The 27710-nt window shown below is 47.7% G+C and overlaps 1 protein-coding gene across 1 annotated transcript in view; it reads right to left on the reverse strand.

Annotated features, from left to right (window-relative positions):
• Positions 1-380: 380 nt before the first annotated feature.
• The window catches only part of LOC144762371 (epoxide hydrolase 1-like), a 197777-nt gene continuing 170447 nt past the window's right edge, over positions 381-27710 (reverse strand). Inside the window, exons 4-6 of the mRNA XM_078647541.1 lie at positions 24331-24439; positions 4126-4251; positions 381-1053 (exon numbers count right to left, since the gene is read on the reverse strand). Of these exons, the coding sequence (XP_078503667.1) occupies positions 852-1053; positions 4126-4251; positions 24331-24439 (437 nt within the window). The 3' untranslated portion in view covers positions 381-851. The remainder of the gene's footprint in view (positions 1054-4125; positions 4252-24330; positions 24440-27710) is intronic.

Consider the following 27710-nt stretch of genomic DNA (forward strand, 5'->3'; position numbering starts at 1 on the left):
CTGGACCTAAAACTACACATGCTTAATGTTCTTCTCCATTAGTAGTTTAATACTTGCTGTATGCTGAATTATATAGTTAACTTCAGAACAGGCCATACAACACCGATCAAACATGGTTTAAAGGATACTCTGCGGAACATCTCACTGGTTACTTTGCACTATGAAGCCATCTTCAGTAGTTCTGAAAGCAACTTCTGCTAAGCGTCAGAATCTTTGTGGAACATTACTAAATTCACATCAAAGGTATTTAAAAAAAAATATTTTGTAATTTTTGTAACTCTTAGTAGAATCAATAAAACACATTCACATCAAAAGGTATTTAAAAAGTAAATATGTTGTAATCTTTGTAACTATTAGTAGAATCAATAAGACACAAAGGCTGGAAAAGGACAAATCTTTATTTTTGCATAGAGAAAATGATCTTGTTGAAGCAGGCTTTAAACTAAGCACATCTCTCCTGAGGACATTAATGTAAATGAACAGAAAAGAATTACATACAAGGCCTATAGATATCGTTTTTTGAGATGCAGAAAGTCTTAAAACGGATATTGCTAAGTTAGGAAACTACATTTACATTAGAATCAATGTCTGCTATGGTGATTTGGTCTACACTAGAATATGCATTCTTTACCTTACATTGTATTTGTAAGATTACATGATTACAGTATATTCCAAAACAGTCTCCTCAATGTTCCCCAAACATTTCCTGTTTGAAAGTTGCTAACTTCTTAAACTTCCTGTCTTACAGCGCTGGTTGATTAAATGACTGGCCCGGTACAGAGGTTGGGCACACTTGGCTAGATGCACGGCAGCTGAGCTGTGTACCAGAAACACCCTTCTCATCTTAGAAGTTACTTTCTTTCCACTTTCCCCACAAACTGCCGGATGTCTGCGGCCAGAATTTCTGGTTGCTCAAAAGCTGCGAAGTGTCCACCACGGGGCATGTCGGTGAATGAGACGATATTCGTGAATTTCTTCTCCGCCCACGCGGGAGGTGCGTGTACCAGTTCCTTAGGGAACGATGCAACTCCAGTTGGTACTTTTACTTTAACTCTGCAAACAAATATAATTGGAACTGTAAGTATTACTCCTCACTGACCATGCAATACATTGTGTACCTTCGTTGTTTATGCAGTGCACATTGTCTAATGTATTTGCTTCTAGGCACTCTTGAGAAACAACAGTTGAGATAGGAGTAAGACGCTGGCCAACAGTACATTGATCTCTCATCATTAATGATATATTTGTTTAGTTTATTATAGAAATGGAAATCATCACGATTTAGGTAGTGGTCATGCCCACCAATCTAAGGGGCACACAATGTTATTTATGCCTACAGGTGCAAACTTTCACTTGAAAAGTGAAAGTTTTTGGTTTTTTATTCCACTGCAGGTTCTTTTTAATTGCAGAAATTTGGGATTACACAAAATACCTAGTTGAAGTGCGCCCTAAAGTCTGGCTCCTTGGTAATGGCTATACTCCATGTCACATGTATTTGATATGTAAAGAATTAGCAGAAGCAGATGTGGGATCCTAGTCCTTCAGATGGAAGATAGTGGTTGAGTATGGTCGCGCAGAGTTTTGCCTGTTTAGTTACATTTGCAATACATTTTCAATGTGAGAGAGAAAATATATGTGCATAGAATCACACTCCTAAATATACATTTAAAGGGAAAATGTACACTTAAATATTAAAAAGTAAACATTCAATATGGCTATAACTTAATAGAATAAGAACAATTAAAAACTTTAAAAAACTGAAATACAAAAATCCAACAAACATATAAGGTACGTACTACATCAAAGTTATAGAAATTCAAAATTGTGGAAGTCCAAATAGTGAAATAAAACGCCCACATGACTGCTGTGTCATAGTGATGGCCACTCTGAATTATTTATGGCAGGCCGACTGTCAGTTGTATTCCCTACCTGGAATCTTCATATGAGACCTGGAGGTCTCTGGCAGGGAGACCACATAATGGCCCAGAAGCTCAGGGAACAAACTACCTGCATGTTGGGCCACTGTTATGCAATAACAATCTTCCACATCAGAAGTTTGTTCTTGTAGAACACAGCACTTTGATGCAGAGAGAAGATGATGAACCGATTGCCTTATGCTATTCTTGAAAGTCTCAATAAATAAATGATGACCGAGAAATCTCTGCACCAGGTTAGTGAGCAAATTCTTCTAAGTTTTGATTGTAAAAACTATTTCCCTCTCCACTAGTTAGGTTGGTGCTACTTTTCCATACAAAATGCGAGTTCCCGCGTAATGGTGTTTCAAAGGTGGAAAACTTTAAAAGTAGGTGCTCTTAGAAGAGACCCCAAAACCCTTTCTCGCCATGGTCTGTCTATTATAGTCTCTGTGCATCCCTAGAGGTGTGGAGGACCGAACAACAGGTTGACCACGGTAGCGAGATAGCAAGGTTAAAGATAAATTCACATCTTCTTTAGGCATCACCAGGGACTTGAGTAGGTCTCAGCCTCGCTTGGTTCTAGGGCTCTATTTTTGCCCTTTTATAGTCTGCGCAACCCACTTTTATACCAAGTACTCCATCTGCCTCCTGGGTTGTTTTGTTTAAGTTAATTTACAATTGACAGCAAATTTCTATATGTGGTAGGTCATCTTCACTGTCAAAGGAATCTATTAGAAAATGATGCAGTTAAAAAGGTCTGTCGACTCTGTCTGGGCTGCAGCCGATGAACCTAACCGGTCTTACGGATTCTAGCATTTCTGCTTTATTATACAGGTCAGTGCTCTGTGTTCTTTCAAGATAGATTATCCCTTGTTGCTCATTGAGAACTTGACTGTATCTATTTTTCCATTTCTTGGGTCATGGGTACCAATTCTGGTACCTTGGGCTACCCCTTGCTTGACCTCTGGTACTCCTGGCACTGTCCTCGCTACCTATGGTTTAAAGGGACATAAAATAGCAGCAGGAACAGAAAATAAACAACACACTACAAGTCTTGTTAACTCTCTGTTGTTTCCACAGTGTGTCCTTCCCAGTAAGACTCAGCAGGAAATAGGAGGTTGTTGAGTTGAGAGTGGGACAAGGTGTCACCTCTATGATGTCATCGGGAACCAAAAGTGCATGATGCCACTTCTGCAGGCCGGGGCACTTTAGTGGTGAGTCAATGTCCATGTTTTCTGGGCCTCTGTTGTTCCCTGCAATGCAGTCACTCATCTTATGCAATTTTCTGTGCAGTTTGGAGATCGATGGGCCGCTAGGAAATGCCTCGAGTTTTCAGTATGTCATCAGCAGTGGCAAAGTCAGGTGTGGGGGGCTTTTTTCCAAGATTAGTTTACCAGGGCCCTCAATTTGAGGCCTGTGCACTTTTTACACTTCATCAACAGGACCATGTACCAACGACCTCTGCCCCTCCTGGTGGTTACTCCATTGTTAATTATTTCCTCTCCTACACACTTCCATTTATTCTCTAGCCTAAATAGACACCCAGTTCCGTTCACTACAAATTTGGGGACCTGTGGCTGTCTGCTGTCTTGTTTCCCTTCACAGATACTGGTGCTACCCCCTAGATCACCTGTGGGATTTGCGGCGATTCGTCTACTTGAACTGATTTTGCTCCTGGTGTAAGTTTACAGATGATACCCCTAAGGCCGACCTCTCTCTACTCCCCCACCAGGTTTTTTTTAGTTAGTTCGCCTCTGTCAGGCTTCTTACCTCCTCGCTGCCAACACTCTTATTGCTTTCTCATGCTTACTGGTCTTATTTTATGTTGCCCCTTTGCCAATCGTCCTCTCCCTATCAAGTGGGCAGTGGGATAGGGGAAACGCTTCTCGGTTATGTCTGCTGTTGATGAAAGTCCTAGAAAGGCTACAATATTTTTCCTATTTCCCTGGGTCCACACCGTCACAAGCATGGGTAAAACTGGGATTCTAAATGTTATGGTTAATCATTCTTGATCATAAAATAATGGACAATGGCCAATCAATTTCCAAACTGGGCAACACTATTTGCGAAGTCAGAGCAAGGTCAATGCCCCAACCAATGGGTTACCTATTTTTAAAATGGATGTTCCTGTTTTTAACTTATCATTTAGCTACGAGAAAGGCTACACAGGAAAATTTAAAAAAAAAACAAATTTGTCGGACATACTCACCGCTCATGCTTCTTGTGACCAAGACCTTCTCCCAGGTTCTCCTTATAGAAACGCATGGAGGAGACGATGGAGCCCGAAACCCAGTATATCATAATACAGGTTAAAAGTTCGTCCAGAGAGTAGTTCCTTAACAGAAAAAAAGCGTTGGAATATATTACCTTAAAGAAACATGTATGCACATTTATCTGTACTTTTCTCAAAAACAGGCCTTTAGGAAGGTAATCTGTTTCATCCAAAACTAATTTGTGGCCCAAATAAAAGTGATGTAGATGCCTTATCAAGGGAGTATCTGAACAAGCATTGTAAGGAAATGTAAGATGAAATCAGTCTTGGACACGCTGGGCCTTATCCAGTTGTCATCAAGTCATGAGATATTTTGATCATTGTATTAGTGGTGCAACTGATGTACTTTTTACAGGTCACAGAGAGATAACATGTTAAAGAGTTTAAGAACAAGAGAACTGAATAGTTTCAGTTTTCAGTTTGTTTATTTATTTCGAAAGTTAAAAACCTTCATGAAAATACATCACAGTAAAATACATGGTCACGAACTTTCTCAACAACATATCATTAAAAAAGAAAGGGGGCATCACCTTTAAAAAAGAAGAATTTTTGAGAGTCATAGGACCAAAGTGCAAAAAACATACAAAAAGCCCCGAATCACATAATAGAAACCTCCCTTGCCTGCTAATTTCAACAGCCCCTGGTATTTCTCAATCTAAAAGCAGTTTTAAGAAAGCTTATAATGGCACATAGGGTTCGCATTTCAGTGGCTCTTTGCAGAAACAATAAGGCAGATTTGGCATGGATTATTTTGGAGTCTTTTAAAATCTCTACTAAAAATCTTTGACGAGGTATTTTAAAAAAAGGACACAATAATACAAAATGAAGGGTGTCCAGCGGAGACCTATTGTCGCAGCCGCAGGCACCCTTCTGCTCAATTGTTGCAGTAAACCCTGATGGAAGAGCTAACTTGTGGTGCAACAAATTGAGCCTAAAACGAGTCATTAAAAACCTCTCATGCTGGCTATGTAATAAAAAGAGGTAAGGTTCCATGCCAACTTGATTCGAGACTAAGGAGTGAGCAACTACCGAGGATTTAATAGAATCAAGCTCGCTCCTCCTGCCACTAAATTTGTCCAGCAATTGCCCTTGTACCGAATTACTGGTGTATATGTTCACCAGGGATGGGTCCAAAAATAATCTTTGTTCATCTATTTCCCCCAGAGTATCTTTAATGTATTTTAGCCAGGGGATTTGGAGGCATTTTTCTTTCGTCAAACAATCCTGGATAATCTGTCTGGATAATTCCGCGTTGGGATTTAACCAAATTTTAATCCAGGCCAGTATAGGTCTCAGTCTAATCAAGTCCGCTATATATGTTATTCCCAGCTCCTTATGTGTTACTGCAGCGGAGGTGCTCGGCGGGAGTTTTAACAATTTTTTTAGAAATTTCTCTTCCTCGCTTTGGATTAGTTGAGCGTCTCTGAAACCCCAGACTTCAGCTCCGTAAATAGTCTTTGAGGTGCTGACTGATCTGTACAAAGTCAACACCTGCTCTGGTGACCACCTTCCCAATCGACGAGCAAAATTTAATATGGCTCATTAGCCGAGACAAGTCTCCTCGCCCTCTCCTCTACCAGCGGGGCGAACTTGAGCTTCTCGTCGAATAAAAGACCCAGATATGGGAATGTTTTAACACTGTCCAAGACATGATCCCCCAGTTTAAATACGAATTTCTTCTGAGGTTTCTTCCCCGCTATCATGATGAAGGATTTTGTCATGTTTACAGATAAGTCCAATTTCATCATGAAATCTGCGAAACCCTTGATTAGGAGCTGCAGGCCGACCGCCGTCCGGGCTAAGAGGACGGCGTCATCGGCGTACAAAAGTACTGGCAGATGACGTGAGCCCACCTTTGGGCAATCAGTTCCCAATGCTATAAGGTCACTCTCCAGGCCGTTTATATAGAGGGAAAACAAAAAGGGTGCAAGGATACACCCCTGCCTGACCCCGCCCGAGCACAGGAAGGGATCGGTGCTCACCCCCCCCGCACTGTAGCGGACCTTGGCAGTGGTGTTCCAGTGAAGTTCCCTCAGGATGTTGATAAGATCCGGGTCAATTCCCAGTTTGAACAAAATCGACCATAATTTGGCTCTGTTAACATTGTCAAACGCCGCTGCTAAGTCCATGAACCCCATATACATGGTACCTTCAGACGCCTTCGTATACTTAGCAGTAAGCAGGTACAGGTTGATGCACTGGTCGGTGGTTGACCTCCCCGTTCTGAACCCATACTGAGTGTCCACCAAGATGTTATGGGTGTCAGTCCAATCCAGTAAGCGGTTGAGAAGTGCCCTCCCCAGTACCTTGGCAGAGACGTCGATAAGCGAGATTGGTCTGTAACACTGCGGGCTGTCCCTACAGCCTTTCTTGTAGATCGGGACAATCACCGCAGTGGACCATGATCTCGGCAGGCCCATTTTGATAGCTGCATTCAATACTCTCATTACTATTGGGGCCCAAAGGTCCGTGTTGCTGAGATATAAATCCAGGGGGGGTTCCCTCTGGGCCCGGGGCTTTGTTTCGTGTTAACCCTAGGATTGCCTTAAGAACTTCATCCAGGGATAATTCAAATTTTTCCGCCCTTGGCCCCCTCCATATTCCGTCACCAATGTCTACATCCTGCCGGTTGTAAAGGGATTTAAAATGGGCAATCCATTGTTCCGGCAGAATGTTCGAGCTGATGACTGGTGAACTTGAATCGTGAAAGCATGGTTTATTTATAATTTTCCAGAACTGGATGTAGTCCTTGTTTTCACCAGCCTCCCTTAAGTCTGCCCATATTTCCTTTTGGAGGGTGCTTTTTCTGGTCTTAAGCTGGGTTTTGTAGTTCAGTCTACAGCGAATGATTTCATTTTTGTCCCTTGGTATCATTTTCAGGCTCTGTTTTAAGTCTCTTAACGCTTTAGAGCAGTTGGCATCAAACCATCTGGGCATGGGTTGCAGGTTTACGGGCTTCTTAGTTGTCAGGAGTTTCTCTGTGATTTTAGTTAAGGATTCAAACGCCTCTACTACTCCTCTGCCCTCTATTGTGACATCTAGACAGGTCTCTATGTGATCTTTCCCTTCACTAACTAATTTAACATAAAAATCTTGGGGGTTAATCACTGACCACCTTAGGCGTCTCCCTTGATCTGTTGGTTGGATTTCTGCTTGTTGGATCACCCCTGGTACTTTTTTAATAAAATCATTCCCTTTAATTTCTGTTATAATAGGGATGTGATCGCTAAAGGGACTCCACTCTGTCCTGGTATTTATGATCCTTTCCCTAGCCCAGGTGGATATCATAACGTAATCTATTATAGACCCCCCGCCTTTACCCTTGAATGTTGGTATTGGGGATTCGCCTGCCTTATAAGCAGCTAGATCCATAACCTTAGTGAGGGCAAAGTTGTCTAGTAACTTCATCAATAATATGCCCTCTTTAGTATGTGAGAAGTGGGGGCCCTTTTCTAGGGGGCAAGCTGACCAATCGGGAGTTAAGGGGAATAATTTGGGGCATAGATGGCAATTAAAATCCCCCATCAACAGGACAGTTGGTTCAATCCCGACGTCCTTTGATTTAATTCCCCAGATAGGCAGCTCTCCAGCTGCTCTAAGGTTGGGTAATTTCCCTCCACCGGACCGGAATTATAGAAATTCACAAACAGTAGACACTCCCCCTGATGAGTGAGTCTAACTGCTTGTACATTATCTGAGGGGTGATCAGTATATAACCAGGAACCTTTCAGGTCTAAGTCTGCGTATAAAACTAAGCCTCCCTTTGCTCTTCCCGAATTTGTGCCCTGTGCGGGTTTAAAGAAACATTTGTAGCCCTCCAATTGACATGGGACCGAGTCTCTTGCCCATGTTTCCTGCAACGCTATCAAATGAAAACATTTAATAAATTCTAGCCATTCCTTGTTTTTTAATTTGGCTTCCAACCCTGCAACGTTCCAAGATAGAATGCTCAGGCCCTCCCGCTTTCCCGTGCCTCTTGCCTTATGGGTTTCAATTGCACTCACCACCCCATCTGGTGGTAAATCCAATTTAGTTGTGTTTTCCTTTTCCCTCTGCGGCCGGGGTGAATCTAGTCCCCTAGTTGATATAATCTCCTCACTCCCCCCTATAATCCCTGCTTGTGGGCCAAGATGACTACTACTGTCTGGGCTTCCTGTAGAGTTCTTTTTAGTGGGTGGAGTGAAATTGAGTCAATCTATATCCTCTAAAGATTGAAATGGGGCATATCTGTTTTTCCATTGAGGGTAATCACGCTGGGCATAGGTCTGTTCGAGGTGGCTTGCTAGTCTAGGTCTATGTGTGCGCTGTGATCTAACCAGCGTCCATCCTCCCTCCTCCTCCACACGATTGTTGTTTCGTGTCCTTGGGTAAAAATATCCAAGTGGGAGGGCACAAATCATGCTAGTTTGGTTCATATTGGGATTCTTCAGGATGTACTCTACCAGACTAGTGTCCGTGAAGTTTGCGACTATACAGTCTCCTCTAATATCTTTCTTTCTCCCCCCAACCCAGTTTACCCTTCTTACGCTTAGAATCTCTCCTCTTACCCCGCTATTTAAGGGTCTGTGGATGTTCAACCATTTAGAAATTTTTGAAAGCAATTGTGGGTGTGTTTCTCTATCATTGGGTCTATTTTCAGGAACCCCTGCAAAGATTACTACAAAGGGATTCGCCTCGGGAGGTAAATCTAAGTGTGGTGCCTGAGTCTGTATAACAGTGATTGTGATTCCCTTCTCTCTGTGGTCGCTTATCTTGTCTCCATTGCATTAGTGGATGTATGGGAGGTTTCTCCCTCTGAGTGTTATTCGCACCAAGGTTTTGTCTCCCTCTAGAGTTATCATTTGTACCCCCTTTGGGGTTTTGGCCGGAGTTGGGGGCCTCATGAACCTGGACTATAGCCTGTTGGACATGGCTAACACAGTTGTTATTTTGGGCCCTTTTTGATTTTGCCTTATCATTTGTGATTTCCTCCGTCGATTGTGGTTGGTCAGTGGAAGTTTTTACAAGTGCGTGTTCTAATGCCTTGGTTTGTTTGGAGAACTCACACAACAATTTATCTACCTTGCTTGTGATGGGTTTTAATTGTGCCGAAATGAAGGATTCTAACTGTTTTTTAATATCTGTTACTACTTGCTCGATCCACCCTGGGGGAATAGTATCCACTCGGGAATTATTTTCTAATGAGTTATATTCTTGAAGGCTTATTGGGGAATTGGATCTTGGGGGTGCTTTCCTCTGCCGACCCTTATTCCTCCCCACTCGCTTCCTTGCTTTCCGTGGGGCCGTGTCAATAAGTTCAGGGGATTCTAGCCCTGAGAGTTGAGCACAAGGGACCTCCCCTGTATCATAGTTTGTTTGTGACACACTGCCCTGAGCGTTTATGCTAATAATCAAAGAAGCGTCTCTAGGGGGTGTTTGAGTGATGGCATTGAGGTTGGGCGAAGAGGATAAGCTCCGTTCCATTCGTTCAATTTCCCCGGTAACTTTTTTTAGCATTAGGTCAATTGCTGTAGGTTTGTTCCCCTTTGCTTGGACTACCTCCTTTATTTCCCCCCGTGTAGACTTAGGGGTTGTTCTCTTAGAAGACTTAATCCCGGTCGAGCGTGTGTTGGGGTGAGTGGACATCCTTCCCCTGTGGTTTCCTTCCTTATTGCCACAACAATGATCGGCGTTGGTTACTGCCAGTCCTCCTGCGTGCTAGCGAATAACTTTCAAAGGCTCCACTGCCCTAAGCTAATTCGCCATGGCCAGAATACAGTACCTGTGTGTGGTATCATAGACATGCAGACCAAGGGGGGTGGCCTGTCCCATCCCTCGTCGTCCCCGGACGGCCACAGACGGCCACAGACGGCCCGCCCTTTGCCCGGGCTTAGCCCCGGGCGCTCCCGCGACGCGGGGGGTGACTGCTGCTTAAATGCGCCTCCGTGCGCTCCAATGACGGCGTCAAGGTGCGCCGCCGCAGGGGTTGATGGGAAAGCGAGTCCTTCACTCGGCGGCCGCTGAGATGGCAAGAGCGGCGCCGGGAGGACTCGCGCTGCAAGGCAATGCGGGGCGCAGGACACTGGACCCCCTCACAGGGCTGCGAGAGACCGGCACAGGGACTGACGTGGTCTCAATCCCAAAGGCTCTCTTGGCAAGTTGATCCCGCTTCCGCCGGGGGTGACTGCTGCTTAAATGCGCCTCCGTGCGCTCCAATGACGGCGTCAAGGTGCGCCGCCGCAGGGGTTGATGGGAAAGCGAGTCCTTCACTCGGCGGCCGCTGAGATGGCAAGAGCGGCGCCGGGAGGACTCGCGCTGCAAGGCAATGCGGGGCGCAGGACACTGGACCCCCTCACAGGGCTGCGAGAGACCGGCACAGGGACTGACGTGGTCTCAATCCCAAAGGCTCTGTTGGCAAGTTGATCCCGCTTCCGCCGGGGGTGACTGCTGCTTAAATGCGCCTCCGTGCGCTCCAATGACGGCGTCAAGGTGCGCCGCCGCAGGGGTTGATGGGAAAGCGAGTCCTTCACTCGGCGGCCGCTGAGATGGCAAGAGCGGCGCCGGGAGGACTCGCGCTGCAAGGCAATGCGGGGCGCAGGACACTGGACCCCCTCACAGGGCTGCAAGAGACCGGCACAGGGACTGACGTGGTCTCAATCCCAAAGGCTCTGTTGGCAAGTTGATCCCCTGAACTGAATAGGATTCTTGAGGCAAGGCATGGCTGGGGGTTTGCTTCAGCGCTCTTCCCCTCCATCTGCTCGCCTCTCTCATACAAGAAAAAACGGTTTCCCTGGCCCAGACTTTTTGTATCAGGCGTCAGAGAGCTTCACACTCTTCATTCCACCTTCAAGGCACTCTGCACCATCCAGGTGGGCATCCAAGCCGAATTCCAACCATATTCACAGAACACTGCATCCTAGGCCTTCATCTCAGCTGTCCGTGCACCGTTACAAGACAATGAGTGCAGGTGGAACCCTGACTTCCTGTACAAGTGGCAACACTATGTCGCGGCTTCCAGCAACAACAACAAACATACAAGTCCATTGAAAAGTCAGGGAGGAAGTAAAGTCCTGGCGTTTCCTTAACTAATCAGCTGAATAATTCTGGAATTTCAAACCAACAAAGACAAGAAACCTAAAAGAGCAACCGATAGAGGGCATCTACTCTGGTCGACTGCAAGCAGAGCAAACTGTGGCTACTCAGATCTAAACAGCACTTATCCCGACTGCCTGTGTCCAGCAGATTCCGCGTGTCAATCTTCTGTCACCCCTGGGTGGAACACACTGAAACCTATTATTTGATATGGGGTAATTCTGAAGTGCAATCTCGACCGAAAGGGCAGTCGAGACAGGTCTATAACAACAAGATAAATGCCCAACATGATTACAGAGTCATGGAGAGCTATACAGGTGTACAAATCCAGGAAGAACCAACAACATTGTATCACTGAGTAGTGAGGCAGAAGAGGGAAAGAATATAGGTTTAAATCAATGAAGTCCAGAATTTAGATTAAATCTAAGTCTGCTTATGGATCAGGCTGTTGGCGCCACAGAGTAGAGGAATAATGCACACCCAGCTCCAGGTCATGATTCTAGTCGCAGGCGCTGCAGGCAGCAACTCTCAGATGATCTTTCTCATCCCAGAATACCCTCTGGGACAAGAGAACTCCCTCATTACTTGGTATCGTATTTGAGCCTGACTGTGATAGCGTATCATATTGAGACTGCTTTAACCAGTATCTGTGCCAGACTGTGCCCCCGATCTCGCCCTGCATTGTTTTGTTGTTGTTTGGTGCCATTTTGTTCACCCAGCCCGTCGCTCCTCCCCGCTGCTGCTCCCCTGCGGCCCCACCCCCACTCCCACTCCCTAAAGCATCTTCAACAGATCCCCCTCCCCACTGCCCACCCCGCTCCCGCCTCCCAGCTGCTCCTCCCTCCCACTGGATCATAAGGAAGGACCCGAGCGGTGAAGAGCTGTGACCGTCCTGACCCAGTCAGAACCGGTCGCTCCACCCGCTCCTGGCCGTCCTCGCATCTGCTTCGAGATCTATCTCTGCCAATCTGTGCCCCCGACCTCGCCTGCTTCCTGTAATATCGTATTCTGTGCCCCCGATCTCCCCTGCATCCTGTGATAGCGTGTGGTATCGTATTTGAGCCTGACTGTGATATAGTATCATATTGAGACTGCTTTAACCAGTATCTGTGCCAGACTGTGCCCCCGATCTCGCCCTGCATTGTTTTGTTGTTGTTTGGTGCCATTTTGTCGACCCAGCCCGTCTCTCCTCCCCGCTCCCTGCCGCTGCTCCCCTGCGGCCCCACCCCCGCTCCCTACAGCATCTTCAACAGATCCCCTCCCCACTCGCCACCCCGCTCCCGCCTCCCAGCTGCTCCTCCCTCGCTCCGCCCCCTCCACTATCCACTTATGTCAGAGCGGCATACGCGCAGCAAGCGCGCCTTATGCGCGCCGAAGGCGCGCCAAAGGTAAGCCCGTCTACGCCCGTCCACGCCCGGATCGCGCCCAGCGCCAGACCCCCTGGCCCCCGCAGAGGCCATCCCTCCCGCCGAACGTACGACGCCACCACCCTCGCCGCACTCAACACCGGCCGCCCCCATGACTTTCACCGAGCCGCCCCAGGAAGTACCCATGGACCCTTCACCTGCCAAACCTGCAAGTTCTGCTGCATCAGGACCCACACTACAACCACAAACGCCAATCAGAGCTCCAACAACAACCACCTGCAGTGCATCCTGCTCAACACCCGCTCGGTCCACAGACACGCCATTGAACTATGGAACCTACTCGACACCACTTCACCGGACGTCGCCTTTCTCACGGAAACCTGGATGAACGCCTCATCAGCACCCGACATCGCCATAGCCATCCCGGATGGATACAAGATCATCCGAAGGGACCGCATCAACCAAACAGGAGGAGGCATCGCCATAGTCCACAAGAGAACCATCCGCATCTCAACTAACTCTGACGACACCCCCATAGCCACCGAACACCTCCACTTCCAGATACACACCGACCCCAAGACCACACTCAGAGGCACCCTCATCTACAGACCCCCAGGGCCCCGCACACAATTCAGCGAAGACATTGCTGACTTTGTCAGCCCACACGCCCTCCCCTCCGATGACTACATTCTCCTAGGGGACCTCAACTTCCACCTGGAAAACAACAACGACAACAACACCACCACCACCACCCTGCTGGATAACCTCGCCAATCTCGGACTCAAACAATTGGTGAACACCCCCACCCAGTACGCCGGACACACGCTCGACCCAATCTTCTCCTCCAGCAAGCACATCTCCTTTAATCACGTCACAGGACTCCACTGGACTGACCACAGCTGCGTCCACTTTAGCTTCAGAAAGACCACGACCCACCACCACCCGCAACAAGTTCCCCGCAGAAGCTGGAACAAAATCACCACCGACCAACTCACCACATCTCTGAACCAAAACCCTCCCGCCATATCTACAGACCCAAATCAAGCAGCCATCAATCTCGCACAATGGATTGCGCCGACGAACTAGCACCCTTGAAAAACCGTCCAAACAAACTAGGAAGCAAAAAAGCCTCCTGGTTCAACGACGACCTCAAGAACTCCAAAAAGAACTGCCGCACCCTCGAGAAAGCCTGGCGAAGGAACCCAACCACTGTCAACATGACCACCCTCAAGAACGCCACCCGCAAACACCACCAGCTGATCCGCACCACCAAGAAATCAGCATTGTTATGTTATGTTATGTTATGCGTTTTTATTTGCCGCACAGATGCTCCAGCTAAGGAGCGTCCTGGCGCCCGACAAGGCAGCTGCACAACACAACTAAACCAAAAAACAAACAAGTGTTACAAACTAAGGGAATAAAAAGGTTTTCACCGCGCGACGAAAAGAAAGCAAGTCTCTCATAGCGCGAATTGCCGGGGGCAGGGAGTTCCATAGAACCGCTGCACGCACTCGGAACGAGCGTCCTCCGGCTCTAGTTCGCTTAAAGCGCGGCACAACAGCCAGTTCTAGGTCCGCAGATCTTAAGAGTCGCGCTGGGGTATAATTGGCAAGGAGGGCCATAAGAATCGTTGCTGGGGACCCCTTCAGAATTTTATAGGCGATGCAAAGGACCTTAAACTGGATCCGCTGGGCCACCGGAAGCCAGTGCAGCGACAGCAGGGAACTGGAGGTAGGACAGAATCTTGGGAGGCCTACCACCGCTCTAACTGCGGCGTTCTGAATCCTTTGTAAGCGCCCGATCTCTGCCTGATTCAGACCAACCAGCAAAGAACTCGCATAGTCCAGCCTGGAGATGACAGTGGCTTGGATCATGAGTTGCCTGGTGGGGGCATCAAAAAACTTAAGCACAGGACGGAGCCCGCGCAAGATGCCAAAGCAGCATGCGGCCGTGCGTTTGGTATGGCACACAAACGTGAGGGCAGGGTCCAGCCAGACCCCGAGGTTCTTAAGCTCGGCGACTGGGATGGGAGCAGGACCCAGATCCCCAGGCCACCATCTCTCTCCCCACAGCTCCGGCTGTCTGCCAAAAACCATGACCTCGGTCTTACTAGCGTTCAGCTGGAGACAGTTGGACGTCATCCAGCTGGCGACCGCCCGCAGTCCTTGTTGAAACCTGGGGCATCGACTTCGGCATCCCCGCTGATCGTGACCGCTAGCTGGGTGTCATCGGCGTATGACACCATCGTCATACCCCATTGCCTGACAACCTCAGCTAGCGGCCCTACGTACAGATTGAACAGCGTAGGGCTCAGCGAGGAGCCTTGGGGAACCCCCAGGTTCAACGGATGGAATTTGGACTGGTAAGGTGGGACGGTCACGCTAAAGGCCCGGTTGGTTAAGAACGACCGGAACCACTGGAGCGCGATACCAGTAACCCCAGCCTCCTCTAGGCGCTGCAGAAGGATTGGGTGCGAGACGGATCGACTAGACAACAACGCCCACAACAGCAAGGAACTCTTCAGCATTGTCAAAGAACTCACCAATCCCAGCGCCGGCAACAACAACATCACTCCCTCTCAAGACCTCTGCGACTCTCTAGCCTCGTTCTTCCACAGCAAGATCGCAAACATACATAACAGCTTTGGCGACCAGCCTACTCCCCTCAGCACTGAACCGAAGCCCCCCACCACCACCCTCCGCGCCTGGACCCCGATCAGCGCCGACGACACCATCCGCTTGATGAACTCCATCCACTCCGGATCGCCAACCGACCCATGCCCCCATCACATCTTCAACAAGGCCGACTCCGTCATAGCACCCCAACTCCGGGACATCATCAACTGCTCCTTCAACACCGCTACCTTCCCGGATAGCTGGAAACATGCCGAGTTCAGCGCCCTCCTGAAAAAAAACCACAGCTGACCCCACTGAACTTAAGAACTATCGCCCCATCTCGCTCCTCCCGTTTCCCGCCAAAGTCATAGAGAAGACCGTCAACAGTCAGCTCGCCGGCTTCCTTGAGTCTAACAGTTCCCTCGACCCCTCACAGTCCGGCTTCCCAGCCAACCACAGCACCGAGACCGCCCTCATCGCAGCCACAGACGACATCCGAACACTGCTCGACAACGCGGAAACAGCGGCCCTCATCCTCCTGGACCTCTCCGCAGCATTCGACACTGTCTGCCACCGCACACTTGTACAACGCCTCAGGAACGTCGGGATACAAGACAAAGCATTGGATTGGATCATCTCGTTCCTCGCCGGAAGAACCCAGAGAGTCCGCCTCCCCCCTTTCAGATCAGAGGCCACCGAAGTCATATGCGGCGTTCCACAAGGATCATCACTCAGCCCCACCCTCTTCAATGTCTACATGAGTCCCCTCGCATCCATCGCACGCCAACACAACCTCAACATCATCTCTTACGCAGACGACACCCAGCTGATCCTCTCCCTCACCAAAGACCCAACCACCGCCAAAACCAACCTACACGAAGGGATGAAAGACGTAGCCGAATGGATGAAGAACAGCCGCCTAAAACTGAACACCGACAAGACGGAAGTCCTCCTTCTAGGATCATCCCCCTCTGCCTGGGATGATTCATGGTGGCCCCCGGCACTGGGCATCGCACCCAAACCAACGGACCATGCTCGCAACTTGGGATTCATCCTAGACTCCTCCCTCTCGATGACCAGACAAGTCAACGTCGTCTCATCATCATGTTTTAACATCCCACGCATGCTCCGAAAGATCTTCCGTTGGATCCCAACCGAAACAAGGAAGACGGTCACCCAAGCACTCGTTACCAGCCGACTGGACTACGGAAACACCCATTATGCCGGAACCACAGCCAAACTGCAGAAAAGACTTCAACGCATTCAGAACGCCTCCGCTCGACTCATCCTAGACATACCTCGCCACAACCACATATCCGGTCACCTGAGAGACCTGCACTGGCTCCCCGTCAACAAGAGAATCACGTTCCGTCTCCTCACCCACGCACACAAAGCCCTCCACGACCTAGGACCCAAGTACCTGAACACTCGCCTGACCTTTTACACCCCCACCCGCCAACTACGATCGTCCAACCAAGCCCTCGCCGCGATTCCACGCATCCGAAGAGCCACCATGGGAGGAAAATCCTTCTCCTACTTGGCGGCCAAGACATGGAACTCCCTCCCCACCCACCTCCGTCTCACACAGAACCACCTCTCCTTCAGAAAACAACTCAAAACATGGCTGTTCGATCAGTAGCGAACCCCTCTCCCTTAAGCGCCTTGAGACCCTCTGGGTGAGTAGTGCGCTATACAAATTTCAGACTTGACTTGACTTGACTTGACTTGACTTGAATGCACTGGGCCCACCCCAGTTCCCACTCACTGGTCCTGAATGGTCAGTGACGAAACCACATATATTCACATCATAAAAAACACCATTATAAGTATTTTATTGCCCTGGGATTCACTAACAGATGTTTCTGCATTCCACAGTATTCGTCTGCAGTGATGCTGGAGTAAACATGCACCTCAAGGTCCCTGTCATCGTGCCATTATTAGGCTATGCTGGTTCAGCCGAGAAGTGACCCGGCCAGCGTTTTCATAAAGGACAGTAGGCAACATCAAAGACAATTGTTCAATCAATTAAGGCTTTTTGGAGGGCATTGGTAGCCGGAGATCCTGTAAGGAAGGCAGCCAGCACATTCCCAACATGACCACTCCTCCTGGTCAAACCTTTTGGTGAAACAGGTGGTCAGAATGGGTCGAAGAAGAGGAGTTGGCCACGAAGGCCAGGCCTTCTTCTGATCAATGGAGCAGCTTCGTCTTAATCCCTCAGATGGAGCTAAGAAAAGGTTTGTTTGTTTTGCTCCATTCTTCTATCATAGTGGGGTCTCTGTGGACTTTCTAACCCATACACTTCATTCTAGGATACGTATTTAGCACTAGTCACAAAATGACAGCAAGCGATCATCGTACTAAGCAGCAAAGTTTACATCAAGACTTTGCCAGGAGGAAAAGGAAGGAGTCATGATTGTGTAAAAGTGTAGAGGAAGGGTAACATCTTGTTTGGGGTTGAAGGCGGCTGGGAGGGTCTTTAAAGATGATAGTGAAGGGGTCGCTCTCAAGAGAGGAGTTTTAAGCTTCTTTCTGAATGCTGGAATGACTGTTTGGACCTTCTATCGGGAATGATGTTCTAGATGCACGGAGACAGAAGGCTTTGGAGTGAGAACACTTGGTTAACCGCTCTTTTCTTTCTTGATTGCGCAACATTGACTGCTTGAGGGGGTTCGTTTTTAAAGGGTTATGTTGGTGGCTCTGCAGGTGATGCAACAAGTCATCAAGATTATGTGGGAATCAACAGGCATCCACCAGCACAGGTCCATAGAAGATGGAGTGCCCTGCTCCCTGTTGAGGTCATAAAGGATAAGAGTCATTCTGCAGCCTTATTAGCAGAGGTAGCATGTTATTCTACATTACCACAAGAGGCTGTGCCATCTGGGTTTTCTTGAGAATCTAGGCCCTGAATTAGAGGTTCCTGTTGGTGATGAATCCACAAGACTGCGGTGTCACTCCGCTTCATGTAGGAAAGAGAATCCTGCATCTGAGCTTATCTTGCACTGTTGGACATGAGAATTAATTCAATTCTGGCTAGGTTCAGCTGGACGTAGGTCCTGGACACCCAGGTTAGCATTAGAATGAAGGGTTCTTGAATCAGTAAGGCCCATACCTATGGAGACTTCCAGACAGAGGTGATTGTCTTTGGCATGTCTATGGATTGCGATGGTCAAGAAGGACTCAGAACTTTCCTTTAGAGGTTAAAGATAATGGGAGACAGAAGCCACAAGCACCTAAAGTTGCCCATCTTTCAAAGATGGTGTCAGTTTGGTAGATAGGAGTCCGGTACCTGTAAATCTCATGGAACTAGCCAGGATGTTGGTGAAGGTCGCATGGTCTATAGTGTAAAGGATGGCTGAGTAGAACAGAGGACCAGGACACTGGATTATCACTAGTGCCTGTGATAGCAACCATTGGCAAAGCCAATAGGTCTCACTTTAGACAATGGGTTTTAGGCATGCTGTAGAGCATCCCTAATGGTGTGCATTATGGATAAATAAGAAAACTTATGATATGGCTGCTTATTTTTTTATATTTTAAGATTAGAGTGGGATCTGCAAATGAAAAAAAATGCATGGAAATTCTTTTTTGAAGTGCGGGTGTAGGAAGCTACAGAGGGTGGGTTTGAGGGAAGTAACGTGGGGTTGTGGGAAGGTAAAGCACAAGGGCATGAAAGCAACCGGGGAGAGGACACAAGAGTGAGCACAACATGGAGGAGGGTGGAGTGAAGCACAGAGGAGACAAGAGAGCACTCCAGAGTGCAGGGGAAGAGGAGTACACTACGGAGACATATGAAAAACAAATGCATTCTCATGGACTGCTTCAGCAAAAAGAAGGTAGTGCTTGAAAAGGACGCAGTGGAAGCATAGATGCCAGTCAATAAAAATAGATGGTACAGAGGCTATGCTCCATGGGAGGGACAAACAAAAGAATGACAAGCTGGAACACAAAGAAGAAACAGGTTGACAGGTATGGTAAGCTATGGGTGGGTTCCAAACCCTTATATAGTCTTGGTCAAGTCAGTCAAGTCATATAATTTGTATAGCGCACTACATACCCAGGGGGTTTCAAGGCGCTTAGGAAGGGGAGGAGGATTACTTGTCAAATATCCACGTTTTAAGTTGCTTTCTGAATGCTAGGTGGTTCTGGGTAAGGCGAAGGTAAGCGGGGAGTGAGTTCCATGTTTTAGCAGCCAGGTATGAAAAGGATCTGCCTCCCATGGTGGTTCTGTTGATGCGAGGTACAGTGGCGAGGGCTTGGCTGGAAGACCGTAGTTGGCGGGGGGGGGTGTAGAAGGATAGTCGTGAGTTGAGGCAGTCTGGTCCGATGTCGTAGAGTGATTTGTGTGCGTGGGTAAGTAGTCGGAAGGTGATCCTCTTATTGACGGGTAGCCAGTGGAGGTCTTTAAGGTGACCAGAGATGTGTTCGTTGCGCAGGATGTCTAATATGATCCTGGCTGAGGCGTTTTGGATTCGTTGGAGTTTCTTCTGGAGTTTTACGGTAGTACCTGCGTAGAGGGTGTTTCCGTAGTCCAGTCGGCTCGTGACCAGAGCGTGGGTGACTGTTTTCCTTGTATCGGTGGGGATCCAGCTAAATGTTTTCCTGAGCATGCGAAGAATGTTGAAGCAGGAAGAGGATACGGCGCTGACTTGTCTGTTCATTGAGAGTGAAGAGTCCAGGATAACGCCTAGGTTACGTGCGTGGTCTGTCGGGATGGGTGCTTTTCCGAGGGCTTCCGGCCACCAGGAGTCGTCCCATGCAGAGGGGGATGTACCTAAGATGAGGACTTCTGTTTTGTCTGAGTTCAGTTTCAGACGGCTTTGTTTCATCCATTCGGCAACTTCTTTCATTCCTTCGTGTAGGTTAGTTTTGGCGGTGCTGGGGTCATTGGTGAGAGAAAGGATCAGTTGAGTGTCGTCCGCGTAAGAGATGATGTTGAGGTTGTGTTGGCGGGCGATGGCCGCGAGGGGGCTCATGTATACGTTGAAGAGGGTGGGACTGAGTGAGGATCCTTGTGGTACGCCGCAGATGACTTCAGAGGCCTCGGACTTGAATGGAGGAAGGCGGACTCTCTGGGTTCTTCCGGTGAGGAACGAGGTGATCCATTCAAGTGCTTTTCCTTGGATTCCGATGTTATTGAGGCGTTGTAAAAGGGTGCTGTGGCAGACTGTGTCGAAAGCTGCAGAGAGGTCAAGGAGGATGAGGGCGACTGTGTCTCCATTGTCCAGTAGAGTTCGAATGTCGTCTGTTGCTGCGATGAGGGCGGTCTCAGTGCTGTGTTTTGCTCGGAAGCCAGACTGTGAGGAGTCGAGGGATTTGTTGGTTTCGAGGAATGCGGCGAGCTGGTTGTTGACAGCTTTCTCGATGACTTTGGCCGGGAATGGAAGAAGCGAGATGGGGCGGTAATTTTTGAGTTCGGTGGGGTCCGCTGTTGGTTTTTTCAGAAGGGCGGTGAGTTCAGCGTGTTTCCAGTCTTCCGGGAAGGCGGCGGAGTTGAAGGAGCAGTTGATGACGTCTCGGAGGTGCGGTGCTATGACGGAGTCTGCTTTGTTGAAGATGTGGTGGGGACATGGGTCTGTGGGGGATCCTGAGTGGATGGAATTCATCAGGCGGATGGTGTCCTCAGTGGAAATTGGGTTCCAGTCGTTAAGGGTGTTCACGGGGGGAAGATGATCAGCAAGTGGTAGGGTGGGTTGGTTTCCGGGTTGGTTGTCAAAGCTGTTGTGGATGTCTGCAATTTTGTTGTGGAAAAATGAGGCTAGGGAGTCGCAGAGGGTTTGAGAGGGGGTGATGTCGTTGGAGTTGGCCGAGGGATTGGAAAATTCCTTGACGATGTTGAAAAGTTCCTTGCTGTTGTGGGCGTTGTTGTCAAGTCGATCCTTGAATGCTGTTTTCTTGGCTTTTCGGATCAGTTGGTGGTGAGTGCGGGTGGCGCTTTTGAAGGCGTCCTTGGTGCTGGTGGTTGGGTCTTTTTTCCAGGCCTTTTCGAGGGAGCGGCAGAGTTTCTTGGACTTCTTGAGATCATCGTTGAACCATGAGGCTTTCTTGCTGCCAGGTTTGCTTTGACGTTTTTTCAGTGGAGCTAAGGTGTCGGCGGTGTTGGATAACCATAGGGTGAGGTTGGCGGCGGCTTTGTTAGCGTTAGAGGAGAGGGCTGGGGAGTTTTGAAGGAGCGATGCGGAGATTTGGTCCGTGGTGATTTTGTTCCAGTTTCTTTGCAGGGTAGGTTGGAGGTGGATGTTGGGTTTTGGTTTGTTGTAGGTGAAGTGAACGCAGCTGTGGTCGGTCCAGAGGAGATCCGTAGTGTGGCTGAAGGAGACATGGTTGCTGGAGGTGAATATGGGGTCGAGTGTGTGACCTGCGATGTGGGTGGGGGAAGTGACTAGTTGTTTAAGTCAGAGGTTGGCGAGGTTGTCCAAGAGGGTGGTGGTGTTGCGGTCGTTGATCTTTTCAAGGTGAAAGTTGAGGTCTCCCAAAAGGATGTAGTCTTTGGAGGGGAGCGTGTGTGGGGTGATGAAGTCCGTGATGTCTTCACTGAATTTTGCGCGGGGTCCTGGTGGTCTGTAGAGGAGGGTGCCTCTGAGTGTGGTTTTGGGGTCGATGTGGACCTGGAAGTGGAGGTGTTCGGAGTTGGCGAGGTTGGCGTCAGAGCTGGTTGAGTTGCGGATTGATTTCTTATGGACGATAGCGATTCCTCCTCCTGTGTGGCCGGTACGGTCTTTGCGAGTGATCTTATAGTCGTCAGGGATGGCAATGGTGATGTCTGGTGCGGAGGAAGCATTCATCCATGTTTCCGTTAGGAAGGCGATGTCCGGAGAAATGGTGTCTAGTAGATTCCATAGGTCAATGGCGTGCCTGTGGACTGATCGGGTGTTGAGAAGGATGCATTGAAGGTGATTGGGGTCGGGGATCTGTGGTGTGGTCGTAGCGGAGATGTTGACAGTGCCGATGAACTTGCAGGAGTAGCAAGAGAAGGGTCCATGGGTGTGTCCAGGAGCGGCTTGGGCGCAGTTGGGGGCGCGACCGGGGTTAAGGGCTAGGAGGGTGGCGGCATCGTAGGTAATGCGGGAGGGCTGGGCAGCGCGAGGGGCAGGGGGTCTGGCGCTGGGCGCGGTCCAGGCGCGGACGGGCGTAGACGGGCTTACCTTTGGCGCACATTCGGCGCGGATTGGGCGCGGTCGCTGCGCGTGAACGCTGCGCGCGGGAACTACTGTCATATATGGAGAGTGGAGGGGGAGGGGCGAGGGCGTCTCAGCTGGGAGGCGGGTCGGGCACACGAGGAGGACAATAAACAAACAAAATGGAGGCGGGGGGAGGAGCAGATCGGAGCGCTATTGGCAAACGCGCAGACAATGTTAAAACAGCCAAATTGAATATCTATAGCGCTAATAAGGCAAAGCGCTATACAAGGCACACAGCAGGTGAAAGCAGTTGCAAGTATTAGAGAGATCCTTTAGCAGAGCAGCGCTACGATACCAGGTTGCAGCCAGGGGCACAGGGAGCGACCGCTCTATCCGTGAGGAGGAGCGAGTCACAGCGTTTACAGCAGAGCAGCGCTGTATTAAGCTAGTGGGAGGGCGTCTCAGCTGGGAGGCGGGTCGGGCACACGAGGAGGACAATAAACAAACAAAATGGAGGCGGGGGGAGGAGCAGATCGGAGCGCTATTGGCAAACGCGCAGACAATGTTAAAACAGCCAAATTGAATATCTATAGCGCTAATAAGGCAAAGCGCTATACAAGGCACACAGCAGGTGAAAGCAGTTGCAAGTATTAGAGAGATCCTTTAGCAGAGCAGCGCTACGATACCAGGTTGCAGCCAGGGGCACAGGGAGCGACCGCTCTATCCGTGAGGAGGAGCGAGTCACAGCGTTTACAGCAGAGCAGCGCTGTATTAAGCTAGTGGGAGGGCGTCTCAGCTGGGAGGCGGGTCGGGCACACGAGGAGGACAATAAACAAACAAAATGGAGGCGGGGGGAGGAGCAGATCGGAGCGCTATTGGCAAACGCGCAGACAATGTTAAAACAGCCAAATTGAATATCTATAGCGCTAATAAGGCAAAGCGCTATACAAGGCACACAGCAGGTGAAAGCAGTTGCAAGTATTAGAGAGATCCTTTAGCAGAGCAGCGCTACGATACCAGGTTGCAGCCAGGGGCACAGGGAGCGACCGCTCTATCCGTGAGGAGGAGCGAGTGGTAAGAACACAATGTTTTTTGCAACTTAGACAGATGCACTGCCCGGTGGATTTGACCTAAAATAGGATGCCTACCCGCTGCCTGGTTGGTTACTTCCCTTTGCTGCGGCAAGATCTAAAACCAACCTGGTAGTTGTGTATAGCAACATATTGTGACAATCTTAAAATACAATTGCCAACTACAACACAGAAGCTGCCAAGTACTGATGCCATCGGTATAATTCCAGATCAATTGTTACAATAAGCTTAAGGGTGTAATTTTATAGTGCCATTGATCATTCAGTGTTTTAAGAAATAAAAAGAATCTTAGAATGATTAAGTTACAATGACGGCTTTTTCTAATGAAGTATATCTCTGGGCATATGGGCCTAGTTCATGGCTTCAGCTGTGACGGAAAATGTGAACCAGGACGCATGTTGGATTTGCACATGCAGTCATCAGCGTTTGCGTTCAGCTTGGAAGATATTATGGTATACTTGAGATACACTGATATGGACTCAAAGTGGCCAATGACGAGAGACAGCTAGGGCTAGTAGTTAAAATAGCAAACTGTAGTTACTTACTAAGATCTCATAATGGAGATTTGAGCTAGTCTTGGAGCCTCTATTGAGCACTTACCTCAGGCACCAGATTTTACTGTGAGGCAAGGGCTCTGATATGAATAAACACGTTGCAAATATTATCATGTGAGAAGTGGTGAAGGTAACGGAATAAGAAATACTCTACTCAAGAGCCTACATAAAAGTAGAAGATAGAGTACCCAACAGTGGCTATTAGCAGAAAAAGGCTACCAGTTCAGCTTCAATGTTTAAATATACATGACAACAACTCTGTATATTGAATCCAACTTCAGTGTTTGGTGTTAAGATCTATCACGCCGCACATCTCAAGTACATACCGTTCTAGCCCCCCGTCCTCCAAATTACGAAACTCTGGATTGGTCCAGGTAGAAAACTTTTCCAAAATGTACGCAGCTAGTCCAACCGGGGAGCTGTTTAACCCAATACCTAGGAGAAAAAACAGGAGGGAAAATTTCAGTACCAGACAACTTCAGTTTCCACTTATTACTTTGGTTGTATATACCGCCCATGCTGGCTGCTCCTGGTGGGTCTGAACATTTGGACATGTAACTTGTACAATAAATACTACTGAGATACCACTACCAGTCTGGACCAAGTTATTACAATTTTATGGTGACGAGGACCCTCAAAGATGACATATAATACAATATAGCTAGGATACAACAAATAGCGTACTGAATTAAACCCTTGATGCAGTCTCCCTTGCGATTTACTAATTCCATTCCTGTCAGGTACTTTAGTAAAGTTAAACCGAGTATCATTAATGCTTTTTAGGATGAGCCTAGCAATCAGTACAAGCCGTCTGGTTGCAAAATAACTATTGTCAGATCAACAAGAATGTACTTAAAGCCCACCCATTGTTTACCACTGGTTAGCTTTATTGTCACTAATATAAATGTAAATGTAATGTGCTTGTATTTATATAGCGCCTTCTACCCTGAGGTCTCGTAGCGCTGTATTCATACCGCTGTGGAACCCTTCCTCGCTTTCCTGTGAAATGTCCACTCCTGGGCACCCCCAAGGTAAAGCCAGGCATCCAAGCGCTGCTGGGGCCGTTGTGGAGATTAAGCAAGCTATTGCCCAGAGTTGCAGAGTGGGACTCCATGATTAGAATAGACACCGAGGCGAGAATTATCAGGTCCGAGGAAATTGAGCCCAAGAGCCGCCGAGGCAGGAATTGAACCCTGGTCCCGGGCCAGACCTCTGCATCAGGGTCTGACGCTCTAACCATTGAGCCACGCTTCTCCACATGAACTCGCTTCTTATTCCATGCCTTGAATTGTTCATCTTGTGTTATAGGTTTTTTTTTCATTAGGACAAGTACATCAACATACAAATTACAACCCCTCTCGATCACCCCAATTGCCAAAGAGTCCAGCAGGCCGCGGCTCGAGGATTTGAGGGCCAGGAGGAAGCATGTGTGGGCCATGAAGATGAACGGCAGTGGCTAAAAATACAAAACACGTTTTGGTCATCTGAGATCTTAGGTGCTCACCTTTGTCCAATGTTGGCATTTTTAACACAATAGCCACCACACAATGAGCTACATACTTTGCGTTCCGTGTTGCAAGAATTCCAAGATGCAGAAGGGCTGCGGCATGCTGATTCACTGTCATATACAACAGTAGAAACGTTCCCACTGCCAGACAGGATCCCTTTCTTGCATTTCACTTTAAAAAAAAACACTTTGGCAGCTTAGCATTTTGAAAAGCATTTCCTCCTAAAAATGTGATGGTTTAAGTCCTGTAACTATTTTGCACACCCCTGTCTAATACCGTAATACACCGTTGACTATCATTTATCTTTTCTTTTTATTACGCACATCAGCACTGTAAAAACAGTTATGGTTCTGGCTCAAATGCAAAAGACCAATGAAATAATCAGATATGGTTAGTAACACTTAGGCCATAACTCGCAACACCCACCATGCTCAAAATACCACGGATATTCTTTTGATTTGAAGTAGTCATTTAAAAAAGCTGATCAAGTGGTATTTCAATTGTCAAGAAAAACTCCATTCCTGTAGGAATTTGTAAATGTAGTAGATATAGAGGTGCTTAAAGTAGGGCCCTCTACCTATTGCACTCCCCATGTTAGACTCATGTTTTGATTTGTGACCTTTCCCTTAATTGTAAAGCACTCCGATATCCTTCGGGATCAAGTTTGCGCTATATAAAACTTTATAAATCAAAATAAATAAAAAACATGGCAGACAACACGGGTTGTGGTGTTGTTAAATAACTGATGAATATCGGGGTTTTTCAGCATTTGGGCTAGAAATACAACTCAGTCCCTTTTTCAGCTCATACTTCAAAATCAAATCTATTTTTGGCTAACCTTTTCAAATATTTGAAGAAAGTTTACCAAATTTCAGTTACCATTTTGGGGTGCACATGGGGTTACAGAAACGAAGTTAAGTGAACCTTGATTAAGGATTTAATGATTTATAGAATGAAGATAATTAAAAAATATATATATATATTATTAAGTATCATTTTTGGATGTTCATATAAACAATTGGCAACTTTACGTGACAACACACGTGACAACACTGCAAAAGGAAACATTGAGCCTGCAAGATGAACATATTACAGTTATCACCAAATATGTAACTAATGGAGGCACAATGGCTTCATAATCCAACTGTACGCTTAGAAGCTTTTTTGTCTACATATTTGTTACAGGGTAGTTTTTGAGTTCTTGTAAGGAGTAATCACTTTGCTAGTGGCTCTATGGTACATTGCTACCTGTTCTCCTTGACTTGATGTCCTCACTTAACCTAGTCCATGATGTTCTTCTCAGGTACTCCAAGTTTTTTATAAATATCTTCAGACAACCCCTCCCTTTACATTCCACTTTATCCGATGACATACACCAGTTCACACTCTGGGTCCATTCCTCAGTGGGTGATGGTAATAGACTGGTCCATCATAGTGTTATATCTTTACTTGGTAAGGGCCAATGCATTAGTCTCAGTGGACTAAAGCATCCACTGCAGGGGCCTGTGTTTGACCTCATGGTCACAGGTTCAAATCCCGGCAGGTCCACTCAGCCTTTCATCCATCTGATGTCTATAAAATGAGTACCTTTGAGTTGGGTAACAATAAACATCTGTTATTCAGCGCCAAGATACCCAAGGGTGAACGTGTGCTTTACAAATACACATGTTATGTTATAAGAGACCCAGAGTTTGGCCTCCTGATTGCTACCCATTTACTTCCTGTATTTCTCTATGACGAGACACACTACAACACGTGGATAAACGTAGCCTCTGGGCCACAGTCTCATAAGCACATTTCAGTATTAGTTCACCCAAATATCCACAGCTGAACCTTTGCATCTTACACTGTATGGAGAGATTTCAATTGGACCAAACAGGAACCCTATCTTGCTGATAAGTCTCTGGGTGTATGCACATGATTCCTATCATAACCCATTTTCTATTGGGCGTATGTCTTTTTCCACCTGGCTTTGACGCCATCTAGTGTTTTTTGTGTGTGGACCATTAACATTGTGGATATCAGGAATATTGTCTTTTTTTGCAGTTCTAGCCTCTAATAATCTTACTTCTTGGGGTGGCACTTCTAGCTTTACCATCAGCCTCTTAATGCAAGAAGTACTATGCTTGAGCTGCTAGTATTTTGATGTATGCGTGTTTTGTAACCTAGAGTCGGATTGCAATTGTGTAAGTGAATTT

Source organism: Lissotriton helveticus, chromosome 6 (assembly GCF_964261635.1).
Source record: "Lissotriton helveticus chromosome 6, aLisHel1.1, whole genome shotgun sequence".
In the NCBI taxonomy this organism is placed as follows: domain Eukaryota; kingdom Metazoa; phylum Chordata; class Amphibia; order Caudata; family Salamandridae; genus Lissotriton; species Lissotriton helveticus.